The sequence below is a fragment of the Mya arenaria genome, chromosome 8 (genome assembly GCF_026914265.1).
Source record: "Mya arenaria isolate MELC-2E11 chromosome 8, ASM2691426v1".
Lineage (NCBI taxonomy): Eukaryota > Metazoa > Mollusca > Bivalvia > Myida > Myidae > Mya > Mya arenaria.
In genome coordinates, this window is record NC_069129.1 from 34345563 (window position 1) to 34371810 (window position 26248).

General features: G+C 33.3%; 1 protein-coding gene across 6 annotated transcripts in view; it reads left to right on the forward strand.

Annotated features, from left to right (window-relative positions):
- The window catches only part of LOC128242771 (dynein axonemal heavy chain 5-like), a 113063-nt gene that overhangs the window by 77398 nt on the left and 9417 nt on the right, over positions 1-26248 (forward strand). For 5 of the 6 annotated variants that reach the window (XM_052960079.1, XM_052960083.1, XM_052960082.1 and 2 more), the window contains 22 exons: positions 175-421; positions 6073-6314; positions 6582-6722; positions 6996-7242; positions 7768-8045; positions 8717-8932; positions 9285-9515; positions 10204-10367; positions 12036-12161; positions 14041-14110; positions 14480-14733; positions 16300-16453; positions 16855-17019; positions 17812-18038; positions 18309-18427; positions 19124-19572; positions 20667-20882; positions 21659-21796; positions 22226-22353; positions 24598-24766; positions 25367-25522; positions 25838-26176. In XM_052960079.1, coding sequence (XP_052816039.1) covers positions 175-421; positions 6073-6314; positions 6582-6722; positions 6996-7242; positions 7768-8045; positions 8717-8932; positions 9285-9515; positions 10204-10367; positions 12036-12161; positions 14041-14110; positions 14480-14733; positions 16300-16453; positions 16855-17019; positions 17812-18038; positions 18309-18427; positions 19124-19572; positions 20667-20882; positions 21659-21796; positions 22226-22353; positions 24598-24766; positions 25367-25522; positions 25838-26176 — 4476 coding nt within the window. Of the gene's footprint in view, positions 1-174; positions 422-6072; positions 6315-6581; positions 6723-6995; positions 7243-7767; positions 8046-8716; positions 8933-9284; positions 9516-10203; positions 10368-11186; positions 11310-12035; positions 12162-14040; positions 14111-14479; positions 14734-16299; positions 16454-16854; positions 17020-17811; positions 18039-18308; positions 18428-19123; positions 19573-20666; positions 20883-21658; positions 21797-22225; positions 22354-24597; positions 24767-25366; positions 25523-25837; positions 26177-26248 lie in introns of all 6 variants that reach the window. The other variant, XM_052960080.1, reaches the window with a different exon arrangement.

A 26248-nucleotide genomic window follows, 5' to 3' on the forward strand; every position in this document is an offset into this window, starting at 1 on the left:
AAAAGAATGTTAAAATGTTTTGATATTGATTTTGGTTATCATGCAAATAAAGGAAAGTATTATAAAAAAAGAAACAAGTACGGTATAATATAGTAAATTAAAAAAAATAATCTCTAAATCAACCAAATGATTTTTTGAATTTATTCAAACATAAAACCTATCCCATTGTTTCAGTTGTTTGAGACCCAGCGTGTCCGTCACGGCATGATGGTCCTTGGGCCCAGCGGTGCGGGGAAGACATGCTGCATCCACACGCTCATGAAGTCAATGACAGACTGCGGAGAACCTCACAAGGAGATGAGGATGAATCCGAAGGCCATCACCGCGCCCCAGATGTTCGGTCGTCTAGACGTGGCTACCAATGACTGGACAGACGGTATCTTCTCAACACTGTGGAGACGAACGCAGAGGGCAAAGAAAGGTATATTGCACTGGACCTTCTGGTTGACACTGTTTTATGTAGCCAAGTTTTCTTGTTTTGCATGTAGCTGACTTACATCAAATCATGTGACCAGCACACACCAGAATTCAATGTTGTATGAAATAAAATGATCAAGTTTATTAATTTTTAATACTTTATCAAGTATCTAGCGAGTTCGTTTTCTCATTTTTTTATCTCTTTGTCTAACATACTTGTAGCAGTGTTCTGCCAAGGATTTGAAAGTATGTGGCCAGAAAGCTTATCAGGCTTAAAACTAGGGGCCACTCTCAGAAATGATATGCAAGGGACAAAATGATATAAATCACATGTATACATTAACGTTTCATCTATTTGTTGATCGCTGCCACCTGTTGCAGCGAAATCCTATTGATTATTGAAATTGATAGTACTTATTTTTAAATGGAATTTGCAAAATACACAAAATTAAACCATACTGTCTGCCCCGATTGGCCCATGTAGAAGAATTTTGATGCTCCATTTGAACTTATACTGTGCTGACGGCATGGCCTTGGCAAATCACTGCTTAATGAAGTATGATGTTTTATTTCATTTCATTATAAACAATACATTAAATTGAGACTACTACTTTTTACAACATGACATCTTATTTTGAATTACAATTCTTAGACCCTTGTGAAACTACATGTAACAAAATGTGTATATCAATAATGAAACTACATCAAACAAAATGTGTATATCAATGATGAAACTGCATCAAACAAAATGTGTATATCAATAATGAAACTGCATCAAACAAAATGTGTATATCAATGATGAAACTACATCAAACAAAATGTGTATATCAATGATGAAACTGCATCAAACAAAATGTGTATATCAATGATGAAACTGCATCAAACAAAATGTGTATATCAATAATGAAACTGCATCAAACAAAATGTGTATATCAATGATGAAACTGCATCAAACAAAATGTGTATATCAATGATGAAACTGCATCAAACAAAATGTGTATATCAATGATGAAACTGCATCAAACAAAATGTGTATATCAATGATGAAACTACATCAAACAAAATGTGTATATCAATGATGAAACTGCATCAAACAAAATGTGTATATCAATGATGAAACTGCATCAAACAAAATGTGTATATCAATGATGAAACTGCATCAAACAAAATGTGTATATCAATGATGAAACTGCATCAAACAAAATGTGTATATCAATAATGAAACTGCATCAAACAAAATGTGTATATCAATGATGAAACTGCATCAAACAAAATGTGTATATCAATGATGAAACTACATCAAACAAAATGTGTATATCAATGATGAAACTGCATCAAACAAAATGTGTATATCAATGATGAAACTACATCAAACAAAATGTGTATATCAATGGTGAAACTACATCAAACAAAATGTATATTAATGATGAAACTACATCAAACAAAATGTGCATGTCAATGATGAAACTACATCAAACCAAATGTTTAAACCAACGATGAAACTACCATCAAACTGAATGTGTATATCAATAATGAAACTACATCAAACAAAATGTGTATATCAATAATGAAACTACATCAAACAAAATGTGCATGTCAATGATGAAACTACATCAAACCAAATGTTTAAACCAACGATGAAACTACATCAAACTAAATGTGTATATCAATAATGAAACTACATCAAACCAAATGTTTAAACCAACGATGAAACTACATCAAACAAAATGTGTATATCAATAATGAAACTACATCAAACAAAATGTGCATGTCAATGATGAAACTACATCAAACCAAACATTTAAACCAACGATGAAACTACATCAAACTAAATGTTTAAACCAACGATGAAACTACATCAAACAAAATGTGTATATCAATAATGAAACTACATCAAACAAAATGTGCATGTCAATGATGAAACTACATCAAACCAAATGTTTAAACCAACGATGAAACTGTAACATCAAACTAAATGTGTATATCAATAATGAAACTACATCAAACAAAATGTGTATATCAATAATGAAACTACATCAAACAAAATGTGTATATCAATAATGAAACTACATCAAACAAAATGTGTATATCAATAATGAAACTACATCAAACAAAATGTGTATATCAATAATGAAACTACATCAAACAAAATGTGTATATCAATAATGAAACTACATCAAACAAAATGTGTATATCAATAATGAAACTGCATCAAACAAAATGTGTATATCAATAATGAAACTACATCAAACAAAATGTGTATATCAATAATGAAACTACATCAAACAAAATGTGTATATCAATAATGAAACTACATCAAACAAAATGTGCATGTCAATGATGAAACTACATCAAACCAAATGTTTAAACCAACGATGAAACTACATCAAACAAAATGTGCATGTCAATGATGAAACTACATCAAACCAAATGTTTAAACCAACGATGAAACTACATCAAACTAAATGTGTATATCAATAATGAAACTACATCAAACAAAATGTGCATGTCAATGATGAAACTACATCAAACCAAATGTTTAAACCAACGATGAAACTACATCAAACTAAATGTGTATATCAATAATGAAACTACATCAAACCAAATGTTTAAACCAACAATGAAACTACATCAAACAAAATGTGTATATCAATAATGAAACTACATCAAACAAAATGTGCATGTCAATGATGAAATTACATCAAACCAAATGTTTAAACCAACGATGAAACTGTAACATCAAACAAAATGTGTATATCAATAATGAAACTACATCAAACAAAATGTGTATATCAATAATGAAACTACATCAAACAAAATGTGTATATCAATAATGAAACTACATCAAACAAAATGTGTATATCAATAATGAAACTACATCAAACAAAATGTGCATGTCAATGCTGAAACTACATGTAACCAAATGTGTATATCAATAATGAAACTACATCAAACAAAATGTGCATGTCAATGATGAAACTACATCAAACAAAATGTGTATATCAATAATGAAACTACATCAAACAAAATGTGTATATCAATAATGAAACTACATCAAACAAAATGTGCATGTCAATGATGAAACTACATCAAACAAAATGTGTATATCAATAATGAAACTACATCAAACAAAATGTGCATGTCAATGATGAAACTACATCAAACCAAATGTTTAAACCAACGATGAAACTACATCAAACTAAATGTGTATATCAATAATGAAACTACATCAAACCAAATGTTTAAACCAACAATGAAACTACATCAAACAAAATGTGTATATCAATAATGAAACTACATCAAACAAAATGTGCATGTCAATGATGAAACTACATCAAACCAAATGTTTAAACCAACGATGAAACTGTAACATCAAACTAAATGTGTATATCAATAATGAAACTACATCAAACAAAATGTGTATATCAATAATGAAACTACATCAAACAAAATGTGTATATCAATAATGAAACTACATCAAACAAAATGTGTATATCAATAATGAAACTACATCAAACAAAATGTGCATGTCAATGCTGAAACTACATGTAACCAAATGTGTATATCAATAATGAAACTACATCAAACAAAATGTGTATATCAATAATGAAACTACATCAAACAAAATGTGTATATCAATAATGAAACTACATCAAACAAAATGTGTATATCAAGAATGAAACTACATCAAACAAAATGTGTATATCAATAATGAAACTACATCAAACAAAATGTGCATGTCAATGCTGAAACTACATGTAACCAAATGTGTATATCAATAATGAAACTACATCAAACAAAATGTGTATATCAATAATGAAACTACATCAAACCAAATGTTTAAACCAACGATGAAACTACATCAAACTAAATGTGTATATCAATAATGAAACTACATCAAACAAAATGTGTATATCAATAATGAAACTACATCAAACAAAATGTGCATGTCAATGATGAAACTACATCAAACAAAATGTGTATATCAATAATGAAACTACATCAAACAAAATGTGTATATCAATAATGAAACTACATCAAACAAAATGTGCATGTCAATGATGAAACTACATCAAACAAAATGTGTATATCAATAATGAAACTACATCAAACAAAATGTGCATGTCAATGATGAAACTACATCAAACAAAATGTGTATGTCAATGATGAAACTACATCAAACAAAATGTGTATATCAATAATGAAACTACATCAAACAAAATGTGCATGTCAATGATGAAACTACATCAAACAAAATGTGCATGTCAATGATGAAACTACATCAAACCAAATGTTTAAACCAAAGATGAAACTACATCAAACAAAATGTGTATATCAATAATGAAACTACATCAAACAAAATGTGCATGTCAATGATGAAACTACATCAAACAAAATGTGCATGTCAATGATGAAACTACATCAAACTAAATGTTTAAACCAACGATGAAACTACATCAAACAAAATGTGTATATCAATAATGAAACTACATCAAACAAAATGTGTATATCAATAATGAAACTACATCAAACAAAATGTGCATGTCAATGATGAAACTACATCAAACAAAATGTGCATGTCAATGATGAAACTACATCAAACTAAATGTTTAAACCAACGATGAAACTACATCAAACAAAATGTTTAAACCAACGATGAAACTACATCAAACTAAATGTTTAAACCAACGATGAAACTACATCAAACAAAATGTGTATATCAATAATGAAACTACATCAAACAAAATGTGTATATCAATAATGAAACTACATCAAACAAAATGTGTATATCAATGCTGAAACTACATGTAACCAAATGTGTATATCAATGATGAAACTACATCAAACAAAATGTGTATATCAATGATGAAACTATTATTTTGTAGAAGCTTTGCTTGTAATTAAGTAATCAGAAGTTGTATTTTGCAGCATTGGCAACAAAAGAGATTTTTAAAGGAGTCCAAGCTAATTTGTACTGTTCCAGCAATTTCATTTGCCAGATTAATTTTGTTTGAAATAAAACTTAGTACTTATGTTGCCAGAGACATCAATAAAACTTGTGCACATGTAAAGCCTATAACTCCTGCTTTGATATTTGTTGAGTAATGGCTCTTGCCTGACTGAAAAAACAAACAGCTTTGTGTTTGCTCTACAGCATTTTGGTTATTATATTTAACGTGTGAGTCCACTTATGCAATATATGAGAATTATGAGGGTTTGGAACTGTTGAATATATAATTATGATTGTGTAGCTTTCTTTGTCAAATGCTGTTACTATTATACACACTCTTGAACAATAAAAATGGTTCAAAATAGCAACGGGATGGGTAGTATATTCTTTCCTATGACTTATATTCATTGATTTATCACAACTTTGGTTAGGGCCACACTAGGTTAATGAGATTCATAGATTTATGGGTATAGTTACTTAATTATTATTTTTCAATCCCTGAAAAGGTCATTATATCAAATTATTTCAATTAGTTTCTGTTTTAGCATCATGATCAAATAATCTGGAAGACGTTTTTTTGGAAAGCATCTGACAAAAAACAACATCTAAAAAATAGTTTTGTCAAATTATAACAGGGAGTTTTTAAGTATGCTCTTTACATAGACCTGAGAGTTTTATAAATTGTTCCTATCATAAAACCACAGGAGAGCATATCTGGCTGGTGCTTGATGGACCTGTTGATGCCATCTGGATCGAGAACCTCAACTCCGTGCTTGACGATAACAAGACCCTAACTCTTGCCAACGGAGACCGTATCCCAATGGCGCCAAACTGCAAGATTATCTTCGAGCCCCACAACATTGACAATGCCTCGCCTGCCACTGTGTCCCGTAATGGCATGGTGTACATGAGCAGTTCTGGCCTCGACTGGTCGCCCATTCTTAGAGTGAGTAACAAAACAGGCTGAAGATTTTTTTTTATATCTTACCAAATAAATATAAACAATTAAGACCATTAGTTAATGGCATAAACTCTTGTTTGTTTGTTTCATTGTTGAGAATTTTTTATCATAATAATAGAAACACATTTTTTTAAGTAAACCATTGACTTAAAAATTAAAAATCAACTCTTTGCGACAAAGATTTGTTTAAGTAATTATAAACTTTTGATTTTAAATAAAAGACTGTTTCTTAACAAAAGTTTTTGTTTCTAGGGTTGGTTGAATACACGCCCGACTAATGAGCAGAGTGTGATATTTGACCTGTTTGAGACGTCATTCCCGTTTATCTATCGTCAGGCCATACAATGCTACACCTGGAAGATCGACATGCTTGAAGCATTTGTCATTTCACAGGTAACATATGAATAATTAAAGGGTTTTAAAAAGTTTTGATGGAGCAATTTCAATTACCGTACACCATGCCTTAATTTTTTTTCTAATGCTTCAAAGCAGTGATTCCTTGAGATGACATAATTTTAAAACATCAGTTTCATCTACCTTTTTTTTTTTAAATATACATGAATATGCCCCAAAAATGTGTGCTTTTATGTTATTGCTGTCATGTCAACAACAAATATTAGACAACGTCAGAACTGTGGAGTCAGAGATTTTTCGCCACCTTTTTAGGCTTGCAAGCTTCTGGCGGGTCTGATTCCAAAGCGTGAAGAAAAAGATGCGCAACAACTGACGCGGGAGCATTATGAAAGACTCTACATCTTCACCGTGATGTGGAGCATTGGTGCATACTTGGAGCTCGATGACAGAGCCAAGATGGAGGAGTACATGCGGAACTCTGAGGACTTCAAACTCGACCTACCGGCCATTCCCGATGGAAGTGAAGCCACTATGTTTGAGTACCTGGTTGATGAAAAAGGTATGGTGATAGGTGAATAAACTGCAACTTAGGAATAAACAAAAAACGACAACCTATAGTACAATGGCGATAATCATTGCAACAGCATAAGCACACAAAAGATTATACATGTAAGGGCATCTTACATAATTATCAGTATTAAAAAAGTTATATAATATTGAAAATGTATGCCAGAACAATGTTATTACATTTATATAATATAATAATGATTCAAGTTAATAAAACATTTGGAGATTCAGTAAAAAGGAAATGTCATATAGTAATTTTATAGATTAAATATTGAAGTTTAAATACAATAGAATATAATGGTGGTATAATATGTACCATTGGATATTTTTTTCCTCATAATTGTTCAATATAACATTACATTCTTACAATTATATTGGTTGATGATGCTTATTGTATGGGATTCATAACAAAAGTGGCTAAATTAAACGTTTTATTTCTTTGACAGTTCTTACTGTTTACAACTGATTAGAACCCAGTTTACGTTCCATTCATGAGAGTTCATTTATCCCCTACAAGGTAACTGGGCTCACTGGGATACCCGGGTGACTGACTACGTTTACCCGTCTGACCACACCCCAGAGTACTCTTCAATCCTTGTACCTATGGTGGACAACGTGCGTACAGAGTACCTTATTGACCTGATTGCCAAGCAGAGCCTTGGAGTTCTGCTGATCGGTGAGCAGGGTACAGCAAAGACCGTCATGATCAACGGGTACATGGGCAAATACAATCCAGAATACCATCTGGAGAAGTCTCTCAATTTCTCCTCCACAACAACTCCGTACATGTTCCAGGTAGGCATTTAATCTTCAACTAGCTGATTGCTTTATTTCTTCCATTTCTGAAGCCATCAGATATTATTCAAACAGCCTTATTGTACGCTTAGAGTGCATTCCTTTTTAAATAATTGTCAGAAGTAAAAGTTATCTTGCACATAATAATGTATAGTTGTTTGTAAAATAAAACAGTACTCTTATTGTATAATTCTAAACAACATCATGAGAGAAATATTATTAAGTTTTTGCTTATGTTTCAATCCGTTTCAATTATGTTTGTATTATAAATGTCATTATGAATATTATACATCAATTTTTGAATAAATTATGTTTAAGCTAAGGTATATGTGTTAATGAAAAGGCTTGATATTCAACTGAAGTCATTTGAAAAGAAAAGAATGTATTGTTAAACAAAGATGTTTGCATATCCAAATCTTCATGATATGGCCAAGATTACAATGTGTTGTTTCTGCTCACTGCCCCCAATTATAGGGTAAGTATGAAGCAAGAAAAACATGTTCACTAAACTAACAGGAAAAAACTGTCTGAAGGCAATACACATTTTGGGATTCAGCGAAATAAATAAGGTAAATCAGGCATCAGGAAATAAACATTTTTGTTTATAGGAAAGGTGCAAAAACTAATGTTGAATTATACAAAACTTGATAAAACAAACCTTTTATTTACAGCGAACCATTGAGAGTTACGTTGACAAGCGAGTGGGAACCACATATGGTCCTCCCGCCGGCAAGAGAATGACAGTGTTCATTGATGACATCAACATGCCCATCATCAACGAGTGGGGAGATCAGATCGCCAATGAGATCGTTCGTCAGCTTATTGAGTATTCCGGATTCTACAACCTGGAGAAGCCCGGGGACTTTACCAATATCACTGACATGCAGGTAAAATGAAATATGTTCTGTGGTAGAATGTAAAGTGATCAATTTTGAGATAGTTAAACTTTTTCTCTGAAATATTTAATTAAATGATTTTTATGTTACCATGTTGACAAATAAATCCCATTTAGAGACTCTTGAAATGTATTTTTCATTTTAAGAATAGTTTGTTAAAACATTTCTCTTTATAGAACACAACTATTGAATATGGCAAATAAAGCCCCTAATTTAGGGAACTTACCATACTTTTAGGTTATTTATATTAAAATGTTATCATTGAAAAGAAAGTTTTGGTATTATATGTCATTTAGATGTAGAATCATTATTACAGCAACTTATGAATGTGTAATGTCTCCAGTTCCTAGCAGCCATGATTCACCCAGGGGGTGGTCGTAATGACATTCCCCAGCGTCTGAAGCGGCACTTTGTTGTCTACAACTGCGCCCTTCCCTCAAACACCTCTATTGACAAGATCTTCCGCGTGATCGGCACGGGACATTTCTGCGAAGAGCGGGGCTTTAAGGATGTTGTGAAAGACCTCATTGGGAAGTTGGTACCCATCACGCGTAGACTTTGGCAACTCACCAAGGTAAAAACCAGAATTGATTCATTTTTTTTAATTTTTGATCAACATTTTAAATGGCTTTCCAGATAAATGGATCTACTTCAAGGCTGATTGGGGGGAAAATGCCAATTGTTTGCAAATTGTTAACATTTTCAAAATAAGTTTCCTTATTTCATTATCATTACTTTCATAAGCTATGAGCATAGAAGATTCCGATATTAACCATAATATTGATATTCATACCCTACTGTGCATTAGCTAATAAATACCTTTAAACATCACAAGTATAAAGAAAAAATGACATTCATATAAAATGATATGAAGGGGGCTATGACTTCATTTTTCATTTCAATGTTACAAAAATATTAACATTTGATATGAGTTTATCTAATGTAAATGAGGAAATCATCAGAAAGTGAATGCGGATAGTAATCAAAAACGAATGTCACAAACAGACACGGAAGTTCATAGTGGTCTGGTGGGATATATGTACAAGGTGTCGGCGTCTTGCCCAAGAGGCCATGGGTGAGAGTCCAGGAGCACATAGTTTTGGACTCACGTAATGACAACTTGTTCTAGTTTCTACCCAGGAGACTGACAAATAAATAGTCATTCATATTAGCTCACATCTGTTTTCACAATCAAGCTTAAATAAACAGTTTAATAGAATTAGTTTAATTTTGAGTCTTAAAACTAGCTGATTCACTTCCAGATCAAGATGTTGCCGACACCTGCCAAGTTCCACTACATCTTCAATCTGCGCGACTTGTCTCGTATCTGGCAAGGCATGCTTAACACGCTCTCGAGCGTCATCGACTCAGAAAAAGTCACCCTTCAACTGTGGAAAAATGAGTGTTGCCGCGTTATAGCTGACAGGTATGCATGGACCTCTGATTATCATACTGTTTCGCAGGGCTTATTTAAAAGATTTATATGAATTATGATTTTAATAGTTTGGTATAATATAATGAACAAAGTTTAATAAATTCTATGGACATTTTGAACAAACAAACATTGTGAAGAATTAATTAAAATAAAGTCTCTAAAATTTGTTAGATACTGTGAAAATAATATTTTCTGTTTTCTGATTTAATCCTACTCATTATGTTAACCATTTGGTAAAATACATTTACATGTACATTTATGTATGTTGGTAATACATTGGTTTTGTTCTATAACATTGGATTGTGTGTTGTTTACCACTGTTTTAGCATCCTTTGTTTACAGATTCTTAGCCTGTTCTTTTTCAGAAGATACACCTAAATGCTTATAATGCTAGACAACCTGTTTGTGACATGTTTACAGCTGTGCTCTCAAATCATAAGACAATTTCTATCGTAAAAGATGCAGAAAATGAGAATAGTATGAATTCGCAGACAGCAGTTTGCAGGCCAATCAGAGACAATTATTATGCGTGCACCCTATTTCCTTTTTATGTGTACGTGCCAACTGGGTGGATTCATACATAGGGCCATAACAATATACTTCATGACAACATTGTTGCTTCCTTCGAATACATTTGTTTAATTTGTAAAACATGAACTATACCAATAATAAAATATATGATACCAGTAAGTACCTATCAGGTTAGACTGCCTGATTTCAATGGTTTGCAATTGAATATAAACAAACTGTAATGTTTCTTTGATAAAAAGTACAGCAGATTAACATACTGTTTTGACTTGAAATCATCAGGTTTACAGAAATGGATGATTTAAAATGGTTCACAAAAACCATGGGTCGTGTAATTGGTGAAGAGATGGGCGAAATGTATGTCTCATACGTGGAAGAGACCCATTACTTTGTTGATTTTCTGAGGTAAAGTATGCCTGGGCGCTTACCATGCCACCTCCTTGTTGTTCCTAGCCTCTATAGCACCACCTCCCCTTTCCCTGTATCTCTCATATTTTATTTATACTTACAAGTTTTGTTAACTCTTTTGTTTCAGTTATTTTAGTTCTTGCACTGATATTGCTGACTGACTCCGAAGTCTTCTGTTGCTTAGTTGTTATTGAGCACCTATACTAAACTGCCGTTGCTTGCTGTTTTAACAAGTGGAGTTTCTTTTGTTGAACAGCATGGATTACCAGAGAAATAAGACAGAGATTTAGCTGTGAAGAGCAGAAAAGATTTTTGTGCTTTTTGTTTAGTTGCTATCAACAGTTTTAGTTCAGATATGCTTCTTCCAATGAAGGATTGGTTTAAATGAGGTATAATATTAAATTCTCCTAAGTGATAAAAATAATTTGATTTCTTAAATGAGAGTAGATTTTTTTTCATTAAAAAGGAAAAAACAATTATTAATCCAATCCTTTTGGAGAAAGTACTTTTTGAAGTGTGTAGTAACCAATCAGATGCTGAGAACTGCCTTGGAGAAGGAGCCACAAAATGCCTACAGCCAATCAGGCGGCTTTGAAGGACTGAGTGACGGTTGGACTGACCAATCAGTGTTGTAGCTTAGGGTAACACCATAGTTCTGCAGTATAATATCACAATTTTATACCATCATTTTCACCATGTATTTTACTACTAATTCAAAAATAGGTTTATAAATCTGGAAGATTATGCATGGTTTGAAAAGACAATAACAAGAGTAATTGCCGAAGATCTTGATGAAGAAGTTTATGGGCCATTCGTGAAGCAGACTTATTTCTTTGGAGATTTCATGAGGTATATCAAACAACACGCTGGGATAAACTAAGTCATAATGTTTGGCTAATATTTAATAAGAGTTGATGATGATTTGTTTTGTGGTATAGCTAGTTATGTAATGGTTAATGCGTTTTGGTTAAAGCTTGGTGGCTGCCAATTGACTCAGAAGTATACTGAGTGGCTTCATGGTGTTTTCCCTGTTATTTTGTTTGAGTGTGATTTTTACATTAACCTTGCATTCATATAACATGATTAGAGGCAAATGAAATTGAACAGTAAATTATAGGCTTTTAAGGTGTTTGTTGTATTTTTTTCTTTCGTAATTAATGAGTATTTTATGCATGCAACTATTTTGGATATACACAATGTGGTATATTTTCCCTTACATGAACAGTATTTTTTTTTAATAAGATGTTTTTTCCATTTAAATATGTTTTTGTATTTTGATATTTTTATTGTCAATTTCTTAATTAATGTACCATTTAGAGCTAATATTAAAAAAAATTAAGACCATTATTTAAGCCTGTGATGAAGCAAGAAGCAGAGATGTTAGAATAAAGAAATTAAGAATTATTTGAATATCATAGCATAATTATCAAAGTTGCCAAGAAATATTGCTTTGCTTTTATAAATATTTTTTTTTTGTTCAAAGAATCACAACTGTAATGTTAAAGAATAAAGGAAAGAAAAAGAAGAAAAAGAAAAAGAGGTTTGAAAAACGGCTGTACTTGTATAGTACAAATGGCGTTAGTGTGATCAAGTAAATCTATTGTAAAATTTGGATGTTCAACATCACATTAGTGAAAAGATATGGCTTTATCACTGAGCTGTGAGCCTTTAATGTTTTCGCACAAGATTTTTTTCTAGCATTCAGACGAGAGTAAGTATACATATGCTTAAGAATATGTCTGAGAGTCTAAGAAATTCAGGTTTTGTACTTTGTAAAGGTACAGATTATGGCTTCAGAGAAGAAATGTTTTAAAGATGTGTTGTTATTATTATGTGTAAAAGAATATTGATTAATTTCAATGATATTACTCATTATCAATCTAACAATGTGTGCACAAAAACTAACTGTTGTGAAAATTGTAACATTGGTGTGTGTATTAACTGTGTGGGATTGCTGAAACTATCATTAAGACTAACATCTCAATAACCTGTCAATCATTTATTAAATGTCAGTTAATTCATATATTTATATTAATAACGAAATAATAATAAAAAGGTGGTTTGTATATTACAACAGAGGAAACTGGGAAATTATCACCATCCTGATGAAGAAGACATTGTAAACTTGTTGTAGTAAAAAACATTGTTGGCTAATGAGCAATTTGCATGGCACTGAAGTTTTTAGCAAATTTAATTTCAATCTTTAAACAAGTTGAACACTTTCACTTACTTATCATCAATTGAACATTCTATTTTTATTTTATTTTTAAGATAGTCTCACGTTAAATGTAAGGAAAAATGATATAGAATGGCTTTGTTTGATAGTAGAACAGTATTTGGCTTAAGTTCTTTTTGTAGTTTCATCACCAAGCTAAGAAAGAAATTCTAGAAATATTTTATTTTGTATCTAATATCAAATAAATGCAGAGATAGTCAGGGTGACTCATGATCCAGTCATGGTTTATTATGATATTATTCTTTTAGTTGATTATTTTGTAAAATGATCCTACCTATTATTAAAGTCATGTTATTGATAAAAAAATATTATGTAATTATTAGAAAAATGCAGCCCTATTTGTCAAAGCAATTTTATAAGTAGAGCTTTTCCATAATTCAGCCTGTCTATTGGTTAAACTGCTATGTAAATGTGGCTGTTCCAAACTGAAGTTATTAAAAATAATCATTTGTTGAATCAATTTGTAACGAGGCTATCCCTAATTCCCTGCAGGGATGCACCAGAGGCTACGGGGGAAGAGCCTGATGATACCGATTTTGACATGCCCAAAATTTATGAGCCGGTATGTTGCTTTGCAAGTTATTTTGATATTTTTGCATATGATTTTGATATTCAATATTTGTTTATCAGCCAAGTGTTAACATCAGAACTACAGTTTAGCATGAAGCTGCAACATGTTTTTTTTTATTGTTCAAACTGCTTTTACCTGATATTTACCTATTGCATAAATGGTTGAATTAAAGTTACTTATTACCATTTTTGATAGTAAAATTATAAAGATTATACTAATAATAAAAAGAAAATCACAGGTGCAAGCTGTTAACTTTGCAGTCTTCCATTCAAGTTGTAAAATTGTCAAGGAATTTATCAGTTCAATCACTATAATTCATGCTTAAGACATTTGTCTAAATTCTAGTTGGTATTTTTTCAGATCCCAAGTTTTGAGGGCCTGGAAGAGAGACTACACATGTTCCTACAGCAGTACAACGAGAGTATCAGAGGCTCTGGCATGGACCTCGTGTTTTTCCAGGACGCCATGACCCACCTCGTGAAAATATCACGTATCATTCGTACCCCACGTGGTCACGCCCTCCTAGTTGGTGTGGGCGGGTCTGGGAAACAGTCGCTCACCAAGCTTGCATCATTCATTGCAGGATACAAGACATTCCAAATAACACTTACTAGGTATGATATTATAACCTTGCATAAATTGCACTATCATTTGATTTTTAACTTGAGCTATTATATAATAGCAAGCTTCATTTTTCTTTTCATAGATAAATATCAATACCCCCAGAAATACTTATGTTAGAGCCATATAGGACTTGTGTTCCTCATGTGACGTTGTATCATGTCACCAAAAAATTGTGTTGCATGTAGCTACACTCATGAAACTTCATAGAAATGTGCTCAGTCAGTATGGCCAACATTTTACCACTCCTATCTTCAGGCGGTATCTAGGGGTATTCTTCCTATGTCCGTGATAGCTCTAGCTTTATATTCCATCTGCTAGCTTTTATTGTGTGGCATCACAGTATTTAGGGACTTCAATTGGATTTATATTTCAAAAAAAGGTCACAGTATCACTGACAGAATTATTTCAGCTCATGCCGGGCAATAATTAGTGTATTTGACTTTGATGCACAACATAAGTTATATTTTCATGTAGTTTTACCGGTACATTAAATTTGATAAGATTACAATAAGTAATTTGTATTTTTAAGCCTTTATGTCAGTGTTACTAAAATAGTATGCATTTTATCTCTAGTGATGGGATGAAGTGAGTTTTCTTTCTCTGTGGTGTAAAATATTCCACTGTTGTCTTTACTGATCATTGGAGTTTATCTAAATTTCATCATTAAAATAAATTCAATGAAATAATTTATATGATCACAATTTTATTTTTCTGTTTTTCTAATTAGTGAAACCTCTCTTTTAATATAAAAAGTAATTTTGTTCTTTAATTTGGTAAGAAACTATTACTTTGGCAATTCTTTACCTTGTTAAAGCCTTGGGCAGCCGTGAGTGCAGTGAATATTGTCACATGGTTATTGTTCAGTTGTCATTCAAAATATTCATACAATGTCAACCTTGTTCAATAGAATTATTTACTGTAAATACACATTTCACATTCAACATATCCAGTCACCTTTTCATTATACATGTACAATCAAGATAAGAAAAAAAAAACAGCTTAGTAAATAAGTAATAAAGGTTGTAGAACATAATTTTCTTAATTATTTGCATCTACAAATGATAGAATTTTTAATATAATTTATACTGTTTTACAACCATGTTTGAAGTCTTGTACCATGTAGAATAATAATTTACATTATTACATTTAATATCTAAAATATGGTAGAGGTACAGTAACATTAACAGTTGTATCCTATTGGGAGTGTCCATATGTCTCAATCCCCATCTCTCACATGCCTATAATGTTCTTACATGTATTTAAACTACTGGAGGACCTAAAGTTGTATTATCTGAACTAAGATCATATATTAAATTGGGCCTTTGGATTTGAACACATGACAGAGATATTACTGCAGCATATCGAGTGTGTCTGTATGCTTCCATCACTATATCTCACACTCAGATCCAAGAAGCTGTGTCAAACCTACTGGAGGACCTAAATTGCTGTTTAATAAAATAATATCATATATTTGGGCCTTTAAATTAAAACACATATATATTGTTGTATCATATTGTGAGTATCCATATGCCTCAATCCCCCTATCTTGCACTCAGATCATACAATGTGTCAAACCTACTGGAGGACCTGAAATTCCTGTACCGAACCGCTGGCCAGCAAGGGAAGGGGATCACATTCGTCTTCACCGACCAGGAGATCAAGGATGAAGGCTTCCTGGAGTATCTCAACAATGTCCTGTCTTCTGGTGTGGTGGGTTGCTTTTGAAATATTGATTGAATTTGCATGGGATGGTAAATGTTAGAAAAGAAGACATGGTGGGATGAGTATGCTTTCAGCTGAAATGATGTGCTGCCATCATCCTTTGTGGCATGTAAGAGTGTTTGAATGCAGAATTTGTAAGCATTATCAGTGTTATCTCTCGATTTGTTTGTCATTGAAACGAGATTGGATACTAATACTATAAGTCAGTTCAACAATGTTCTGTGAAAATGACATAAAGATACCAAGGATTCTTTGTATCTGGATTCTTAGTCAGCATGGTTAGGTAATTATGTCAAAACTTTTGTCTAAAACACCTAAACTAAAGGAACATAAAAAAATTAAACACATAGAAAAAACTGGTTGTATTAAATGATGGTCACCAATTACAGGTTGCGAACCTATTTGCACGTGATGAGATGGATGAAATCCTAGGAGAGCTTATCCCAGTGATGAAAAAGGAGTTTCCAAGGCGACCACCATCCAATGAAAACTTGTACGAGTACTACCTGTCGCGAGTGAGGAACAACCTCCATGTTGTGCTCTGCTTCTCACCTGTAAGTATTTAGAATATAAAGTGGAACTTTCCTTGTCATAATAGTTTAAAACTTACTTGACAATTTATATGGCTTAGACTAAAAATGTGGTATTTAAGAGAACATATTGTGAAACCTGGTATTAGAATGATGTACTTTGTTGTTTTGGGGGGGCTGGCAGGAGGGTGGCGTCAAACTCACCTATGGTATTGAATAATATTAGTTAGATTTGACATATAGTGACCAAACTTGGTATATAAGAAGAGTTTATAGAGACCTTTAATGGGTTTGTGTTTGGGTCAAGTTCAAGACCACTGTTACTAAAATAAGAAAAAAGACTGGTACTGAATAACTTTAGTAAGTGTTGACATATTTTGACCAAACTTGGTATATAGGAAAAGTTTATGGAGACTTTTCTTTGGATTGCATTTGGGGCCCCTATGTTCAAGGTCAGTGTTCCTAAAAATAGAAATAAACAGTTGACACTGAGTCCCACAACGAAGGCTGAAGTTCTTCTGTCAAAAATATTTGAGTTTATTTTATTGCTTTTGACAGGCACATAATACATCATTATTTTTTCATTTCTTAGACAAAGTGGCATATATTTGAGCTCACTGTCCAATGACAGCTCTTGTTTATTCTGGTTAAAAGCCTGCATTTTATACTAAAATAGATTTAACTTTTGCACTTGAACAACAAAATATCAAGGCACATTAATTTTAATCCAAAATTAAGTTTCTAATATTGTTATTATAACTCAATACAATAGATGAAATAGAGTTGTTGAGTGTCATTTTTTTTTCCATTTAACAGGTAGGTGAGAAGTTCCGTGCACGTTCGTTGAAGTTCCCGGGGCTGATCTCCGGATGTACAATGGACTGGTTCCAGCGCTGGCCTCGTGACGCGCTCATCTCTGTTGCAGACCACTTCCTGTCACAGTTCAACATTGACTGTACGCCGGAGGTCAAGAAACAGGTCATACAGACGATGGGCATTGTACACGATGGAGTGGCAGAGAGCTGTGCTGAGTACTTTAGGAGGTGGGTGGAGGGGGAATATTGAAGTTATTATATTTTAGTAGAGGAAATCAACAGTAATTTAAATATCATATTTACCATTGAAGCTATCTTATAACTTCTCAAAATAGTTAAAAAAAGGCTTTGATGTACTGGTACATTTTAACTACTTTTTTCAAGTTAAAATAAAAAATATACTTACAGGATAAGGCATAATAGTGTCATGCAATTTCATATAATATCTTACTATTGATCCTGATTGAATGTCTCACTACATCTTTAAACTGAATTCAGATACCGTCGTTCAACCCATGTGACACCCAAATCCTACCTGTCCTTCATTAACGGCTACAAAACCATCTACACAGACAAGAGGAATGAAATTGGGGACCTAGCTAACCGGATGAACACAGGTGACTGAAAGGATTACGAAAGTTTGTATCCTGGGTAGAAACAAATACTGGTGTCAAGTCTGAAAAATAATGACAGGACATTAACCCACGACATCCTTAGTGATATTAGGATTATTATTGAGTAACAAAAGTTACTGAATGAAACAGTAAGCAGTCTCTTTTAGCAGAGGAATCAAACTTGAACAATAAATTGTAAATACGAGCATAAGTCAGATGTATATGATGCGTAAATGAACTACATGTTACAACCAAAATATAGGAGTAAAGTTTAAAACCACATAATACATATAGTTGATCAACTTAATGTAAGGCGGATTGATTTTGCTAGATTATCATACTAAGATTGGGCCTCAATGAATGAATAGTTTGTTTATTATGTCCTGACTCCTTCACAAAAACTTAATGTAAGGCGGATTGATTTTGCTAGATTATCATACTAAGATTGGGCCTCAATGAATGAATAGTTTGTTTATTATGTCCTGACTCCTTCACAAAAATACCTGCATCCCATTTTGCATCAGATTATATTGTTCTTATTTTTCATTAAGGTCAATTTACTTTTAAGGAAGTAAACACAAGATAAAGCCTTCCTACCTTCCCACAACTAAATATGAGCAAAAGGAAATGCCAAACAATTGATTTCATATTATTTAACAAGCAATACATGATTACAGAAATGATTTCTCTGTTATGTAGGTTTGAAGAAACTCATTGAGGCCTCAGAAGCAGTTGCAGAACTTGAAAAAGAGCTTGCTGTAAAAGAGAAGGAGCTTGCCGTTGCTTCTAAGAAAGCTGATGAAGTACTGAAAGAGGTGACAGCTAAGGCTCAGGCAGCCTCTAAGGTCAAAGAACAAGTACAGAAGGTAAAAGACAAAGCTCAAGCTATCGTAGATGCCATTGAAAAAGATAAGCAAATTGCTGAAGCCAAGCTTGAGAAAGCTAGACCCGCCCTGGAGGCTGCAGAGGCTGCTTTGAACACGATCAAGCCAGCTGATATTGCGACTGTGAGAAAACTTGGAAAGCCACCACACCTGATCATGAGGATTATGGACGCGGTGCTGCTGCTTTTCCAGCATCGTGTGGATACGGTTACCCCTGATCCAGAGAGGCCATCTGTGAAACCTTCTTGGTCCGAATCTCTCAAGGTTTGTTTAACATTTATATCCCATCATGCAATTGTTTGTTGCGCTACTGTAGTTACTGTCTGATTTCATGGCAGGAGTAACTACAGTCTACCATTGTGGTGTCATTTTTAAAAAAATATGATATGCAATGGGCCTTTAACATGTTCTTCAAATTACAAAATGCAAGGCCATTGACATATTTATGCCCCCACAAAGTGGCGGCATATAGGGTTGCCCTTGTCCGTACGTACGTACGTACGTCCCGAAGATTGTTTCCGATCTAATTCTTGAAAACCGTTTGTCCAATCCTCACCAAACTTTAAACACATGTTTGTGACCATAATATCTTGATCAAGTTCGATAGTCATGGAAATCGCTTTAGTCATTTAGGAGTTACGGCCCTTTTTTGCCAAAAATTCCCGAAGATTGTTTCCGATCTAATTCTTGAAAACCGTTTGTCCAATCCTCACCAAACTTTAAACACATGTTTGTGACCATAATATCTTGATCAAGTTCGATAGTCATGGAAATCGCTTTAGTCATTTAGGAGTTACGGCCCTTTTTTGCCAAAAATACTTCAAAAATATATGTTTCCAATCTAATTCTTGAAAAGTATGTGTCCAATCCTCACCAAACTTTACATACATGATTGTGACCATAATATCTTGATCAAGTTCGATAGCCATGGAAATCGCTTTTGTCATTTAGGAGTTACGGCCCTTTATTTGCAAAAAAAGACTTGAAAAATACGTCCCGAAGATTGTTTCCGATCTAATTCTTGAAAACTGTTTGTCCAATCCTCACCAAACTTTTAACACATGTTTGTGACCATAATATCTTGATCAAGTTCGATAGCCATGGAAATCGCTTTAATCATTTAGGAGTTAGGGCCCTCAGATTATCCTGAATAATCATTATGGCTTATTTTCTGTGACAAAAAATCGAAGTGGGGGCATCCGTGTCCTATGGACACATTTCTAGTTTTAAAATAATATCAAAATGAAATTTCTGTGTTCCATCAATTTATGGAAAGTAATAACAAAAACAGAAAATACATAAAATAGTAACATTGCAATGTTATCAGTCTCTAAAATCCAGACTTTTTCTTATAACAGTTGATGGCCGGAACCAACTTCCTAGCCCAGCTCGTGTCTTTCCCGAAGGATTCGATCAACGATGAGACTATTGAGCTGATAAAACCATACCTTGAAATGGAGGATTATAATTTTGAGAATGCAAAACGTGTGTGTGGTAATGTGGCCGGACTCCTTTCCTGGACAGTCGCTATGTCTGATTTCTTCTCCATCAATAAGGAGGTTTTACCATTGAAGGTGGGTTATAGGAAATGACATGATGCTTAACAACACTTAAAGTAATATTTGTGTGTGTTTCATTGAAGGAAAAATTTACTAGTCACATGATGAACCTGGACAAAAGGTGGATGTGAATCTTGGTTCAATTTATTCTTTGGACAGTGAGTTAATTATCGAGGGCAGTCATAATCGGACTTAAGCGCCTTATCAATTAAAAAATTTAGAGGTAAAAAATCTTTTAGCTTTCCTTTGATGAAAACTTAAATCCTTTCAGAGGTCATGAGAAACAATGAGAATATTGAAGAGCACCTCGTTGATAAGCAGTAGAAAACTGTGCAAAAACATAACCCAAACACTGTCAGTAAAATAGGATATAGATTTGTTTTCAATATTGTTGATAGTGTTGGATGACTATGACATAGAGTAAACAAAACTATGACAGCTTGCTGTCCTGAGAATTAAAGTATAGATTAATGGTTGACTGGTTAGCATATCAGACTCTGGACTTGAGGGTCTCAGGTTCAATCCCTTCTCAGCACTTCGTTGATGGTTATCACTGGTTATAGCCTAGGAATTGTTTATGGTAATTGATCTAATATTTGTTTTATAAAAAGCTTTCAACAAATTATGGTTTTATGATTTGTTTATTGAAGACACATAAAAAATAATTAGCTTTCAATAAAACAATCTTAAATTGTGTTGATTTTTTTTTATTTGAAAACACTCTTCCAACCTTTTTTTTGGCTTCCGTATTTTTATAACAAAAAATAAATGTGACCTTGACCTTATTTCAGGCGAACCTTGCAGTGCAGGAGGCTCGTCTAGAGATTGCTATGGGCGATCTAGCAACAGCCCAGGCCCAACTAGATGAGAAGGAGCGGGAACTAGCTGCTGTACAGGCAGACTATGATAAGGCCATGTCTGAAAAACAGGTACAATTTCATATATGCTCTCTATAAATGCACACCGGACAAGTATTATTTAAAGGAACACTTTTGGCAAACATGTACATGGTATCTTTTAAAATTTGATAACAAAATGGGGTGAAAGAACTTGTGCATACAGTGAGCACCCCAGCTACACATATTCCTATTTTTGTTACATCTTATGAATGATCACATGTTTTTATGCCCTCCACATACAGTAATCCCACTGCCAATCTGTCTGTCTGTTCATTCCTGTGACAACACCATTTGAAGGCAATGGGATTTTAATGAAATGTTTTATTCTATAGGAATCATCAAACATGGTCCAATCAGGGAGATTTTTAAAGTTCCTTTGAAGCTCTTATTAAAATATTCTTTACAAAAAATTGTAAATAAAACACATAAAACTACAATAGTAAAAATTTAATTCTTCAGAAACTGATGGATGATGCAGAGACGTGTCGACGGAAGATGAATGCAGCGGCGGCTCTCATCGAAGGTCTTGGTGGGGAAAAGATCCGGTGGACCGAACAGAGTCATGAGTTCAAGGCCCAGATTGGAAGGTAAACTTTTTTGTGAGCCCAATGCTTCACAGTCTTATTTATAGGGATAGCAATGTAGGTAAATATCTATATGCTGTAAGTCGTCGCATGTAGAATCATGAGAACTGTGGATGTCTGGTGACCCAGTATTATTCTGGTATCCTTTGAATGGTTTCATGACAAGAGGAAGAATATGTTAAAATATTATAAACAAGACTTTTTTAAATTAGATAAGGTCAGAAGGTTCAAAATTTTAGATAGTTACAACTGTCAAGCTTGCTTTTACATCGGACACCTGAAATTGGTTAGCGTTAAAGGGCCTATATATGGACATGAGATCAGTAGGCTGATAAGCCCTCTTAATTAGTAAAATATTGTTTTTGAGAGCTAATCAGTAACAAATATAAGTATTCATGGCAGAAAGATGAGTATTATAAATTAAAGGACGCTTTTCTGACATGTATCAGGTGAAGTTCAGTGTGTTAACATGTATTGGTCGAAACTGTGCATAGATATTCTGTCAATAGGTTCTTATCATTATACTCAAACAAAATGAGAATCTAACCACATATACAATGGATTTGTTTATGATATGCTGTCTTGTGTATGTATGAAGGCCTTCCCGATTTGAAAGGTTCTGTTATAATTTTGTTAAAATGGCTTCCCCGTCACAAAGTCCAATTTTTCCTCATGAAACAAAATGTTCCCTTCCATTTCAATCTTGTTACAAAATCATTTCCCGTCTCTTTGTTTGTTTGAATTTGGAAAAAAAAAATCAAGGTAATGTCATAGCCTCGAGATGTCCTTGGCATCGTGCATTTTATGTGATGTCGGTCATAACTCTAAACTATAAAATATGTACATGTATAGCAATGCATTCAACTCTGGCTTTGATAAATTTGAAATCAGGCACCTTTTTTGACTGAAAAAGTGATGGCGTTCGCTCCATAGCATGATTGTTTCCTATATTTCAATCTTATTCTTTTTACTTAATATCCCGTTTGTAGACAAGAAAACAAGCCTTTGACCAAAGTCAAGTACACCGCATTTGATAGGTACCCTGGCACTTGTTGACATTGTGTAGTGTTGTCGATCATGGACATTTATATATAAGATTTCATTGAAATAATAAATCATGGAAATTGTGAATTCATGAAAATATAACATTCATGGAAATTAGCATTTAAGAAATATGCTTCTTTAAACTTAGTAATTTAAGTATGTTTTACTGTTTTCTAGTTTGAAAAACAACAACATAGGACAATGAAAACTTTAAGGATAACAGTATCTTTTGTTAATTGACAAAATCTTTGAAACACTGATTTGAATGTTACACGTTTACCTCAGATAGAACCAACATGGATTGTTTAGAGCCATGATTAAATATTGTTTATGTTTTAATGTTGTTAAAAAATGTTGTTAAGTCATATGTTAAGTATCATTAATGTAACTGGAAATGACCTTAACAATCTGTAGTCTTTTACAATAAAAAGTACTGAATTATGTAATGTTACAAATACTTACATTCAACATATCATGTAATGTTATATATATAAGCTTAATGTAATGTTATACATAAATTATATTTAAAATTAAATGAATACACAGCAGCTGTAAAGGGTCATTTTAGATATTCAAAATGTTTGCAATGTTGAAAGTATGTGTATAGTTTTATCACATTGATTAAAACCTATTTGGTGTTTGGAGTTACTAAGAGTGAAATACGATAATATATCAATGCTTGCATGTTCAATGATTTAAGCGTAGAGATTTGCCCTTGTTTTGTTTTTGTTTATAGTAAAGTATTAAATGAAATCTTCCAAAACGTGAAATTCCTTGTCTCTTTTGGCACAAATCTTTTTCTTTTACCCTAAATCAAATTGTCAGTATTTTTAGCTTGTTGTTGTTTTGGAGGAAAAACATCAAGGCATTGTCATAGTCTTGACATGTTTTCATCGTTGTTCAAAACTTTAGCTGTGGCCAGAAGTAAGATTATGTTCAAGGTATTTAAAGGTGTTTACCTCTCAGTCAAGGGGTTAGTATTTTACCTCTCAGGCGTTAGGCGATTACCCTCAGCCCAGGGGTCAGGCCTCTAGTCCCTCACTGGCTTTTTCTCTGGCTCCTAAAAAAACAACAGAGATGAGGAATTTGCTAAATCTGTCCTTACTGTAAATAAATAATTTTCTAATAATAGCCTAACAGAACATGCCCTGACCCAATTTATTTTATCTATATACTAACATAAAGTTCTTCTCTCCCATGTAGACTGGTAGGTGACGTTCTTGTGAGCACAGCGTTCCTGTCATACTGCGGACCATTCAACCAAGATTTCCGTTCCATACTCTTCAAGAACTGGTTTAAAGAACTGAAGATGAGAAAAATCCCATTCACACTCAACCTCAACATCATTGACATGCTCGTAGACCCCAATACAGTACGTAATTCTAGCTCGCCTGGTTTTCAAAGAAAAAACCTTTTATTCTCAAAAGAAGTTCATGATATTCAAATGGACACTTGTTGCCAAAGACAATATGCACATAAAGCAAGGACAGTTACTTTGGCTGTAATATTTTTTGAGTTATGCCCCTTTTTTTACTGAAACACAACAGACGAATATTGGCATTCACTTCCTATCACTAAAGACTTGTTTTTCCAATTATACTAATGTATCTAATAGTTTTTTAAAGTCCAAATAGGAATGGATAACAAATGGCCCTAATATTAACTTTTTTTTCTAAAAAAAAGGTATGAATTAAACATTGCAGGTGAAACCAACTGTAATCAATCTTTAAATATGAATGTCTGCTCATATAACATACAATTTCTGATAAAATGTACTGATTTGATTGAAACAATTTAATTACAGTAATGATAAGTTAGGTATTTATGAATTTTCACTGTCAACAAATTGATGGCTCCTTGAGAGATTGGACATTACAGATATGAAATGGAATGATTGCATCCTTCCTGTGTCAAGCCCTCAATAGGCTGGCATCCACTTAGATAATAATTACAAGTGGTGTTGGTATTCCAGGTTGCTGAGTGGAACTTGCAAGGCCTGCCCAATGATGAGCTCTCCACCCAGAATGGTATCATTGTCACGAAAGCTGCCCGCTACCCTCTCCTCATTGACCCCCAGGGACAGGGAAAGAACTGGATCAAATCTCGGGAACAAAGCAACGAACTTCAGGTATTGACTTGTTGAAGAAATGTAGAAAATATTTTGTAAATATGTACCATACCAAGTTGCAGCATAAATGACAAAATTAACGCCATTATGCTTAAATTCACCCATAATTATAACAAGAGAACTCTTATTTGAACTGTTGATGAAATGTTATCATTGTAACAAGCATTTTGTTCACATTTCACACAAGACTGATTTTTGATGTCTAACCCTATAAAACAATTCCTATTCATCTACTTCAACTTTGAATTTAAACTATGTTATACTTGATATAATAATATTTGATTATGCAACAATTTGTCTTTCCCTATATTGTAGCTGACTGCTCTGAACCACAAGTACTTCCGTCAACATCTTGAGGATGCCATGTCACTTGGCCGCCCACTCATGATTGAAGACATCAATGAAGAGCTTGACCCTGCCCTCGACAACATCCTCGAGAAAAACTTCATTAAGGTCGGCTCTACACTCAAGGTCAAGGTTGGTGACAAGGAGTGCGACATTATGAAAGGATTCTGCCTGTACGTTACAACGAAGCTGTCAAACCCGGCTTACACTCCAGAGATTTATGCGCGCACTGCAATTATCGACTTTGCAGTCACTATGAAGGGTCTTGAAGATCAGCTGCTTGGACGTGTAATTAAGACAGAGAAGGCTGTAAGTTCCTTCAAGATGTTTTTAATTTTGCACAAATTGATCTTTTTATAGTATATTGGCTAGTATGTAAGA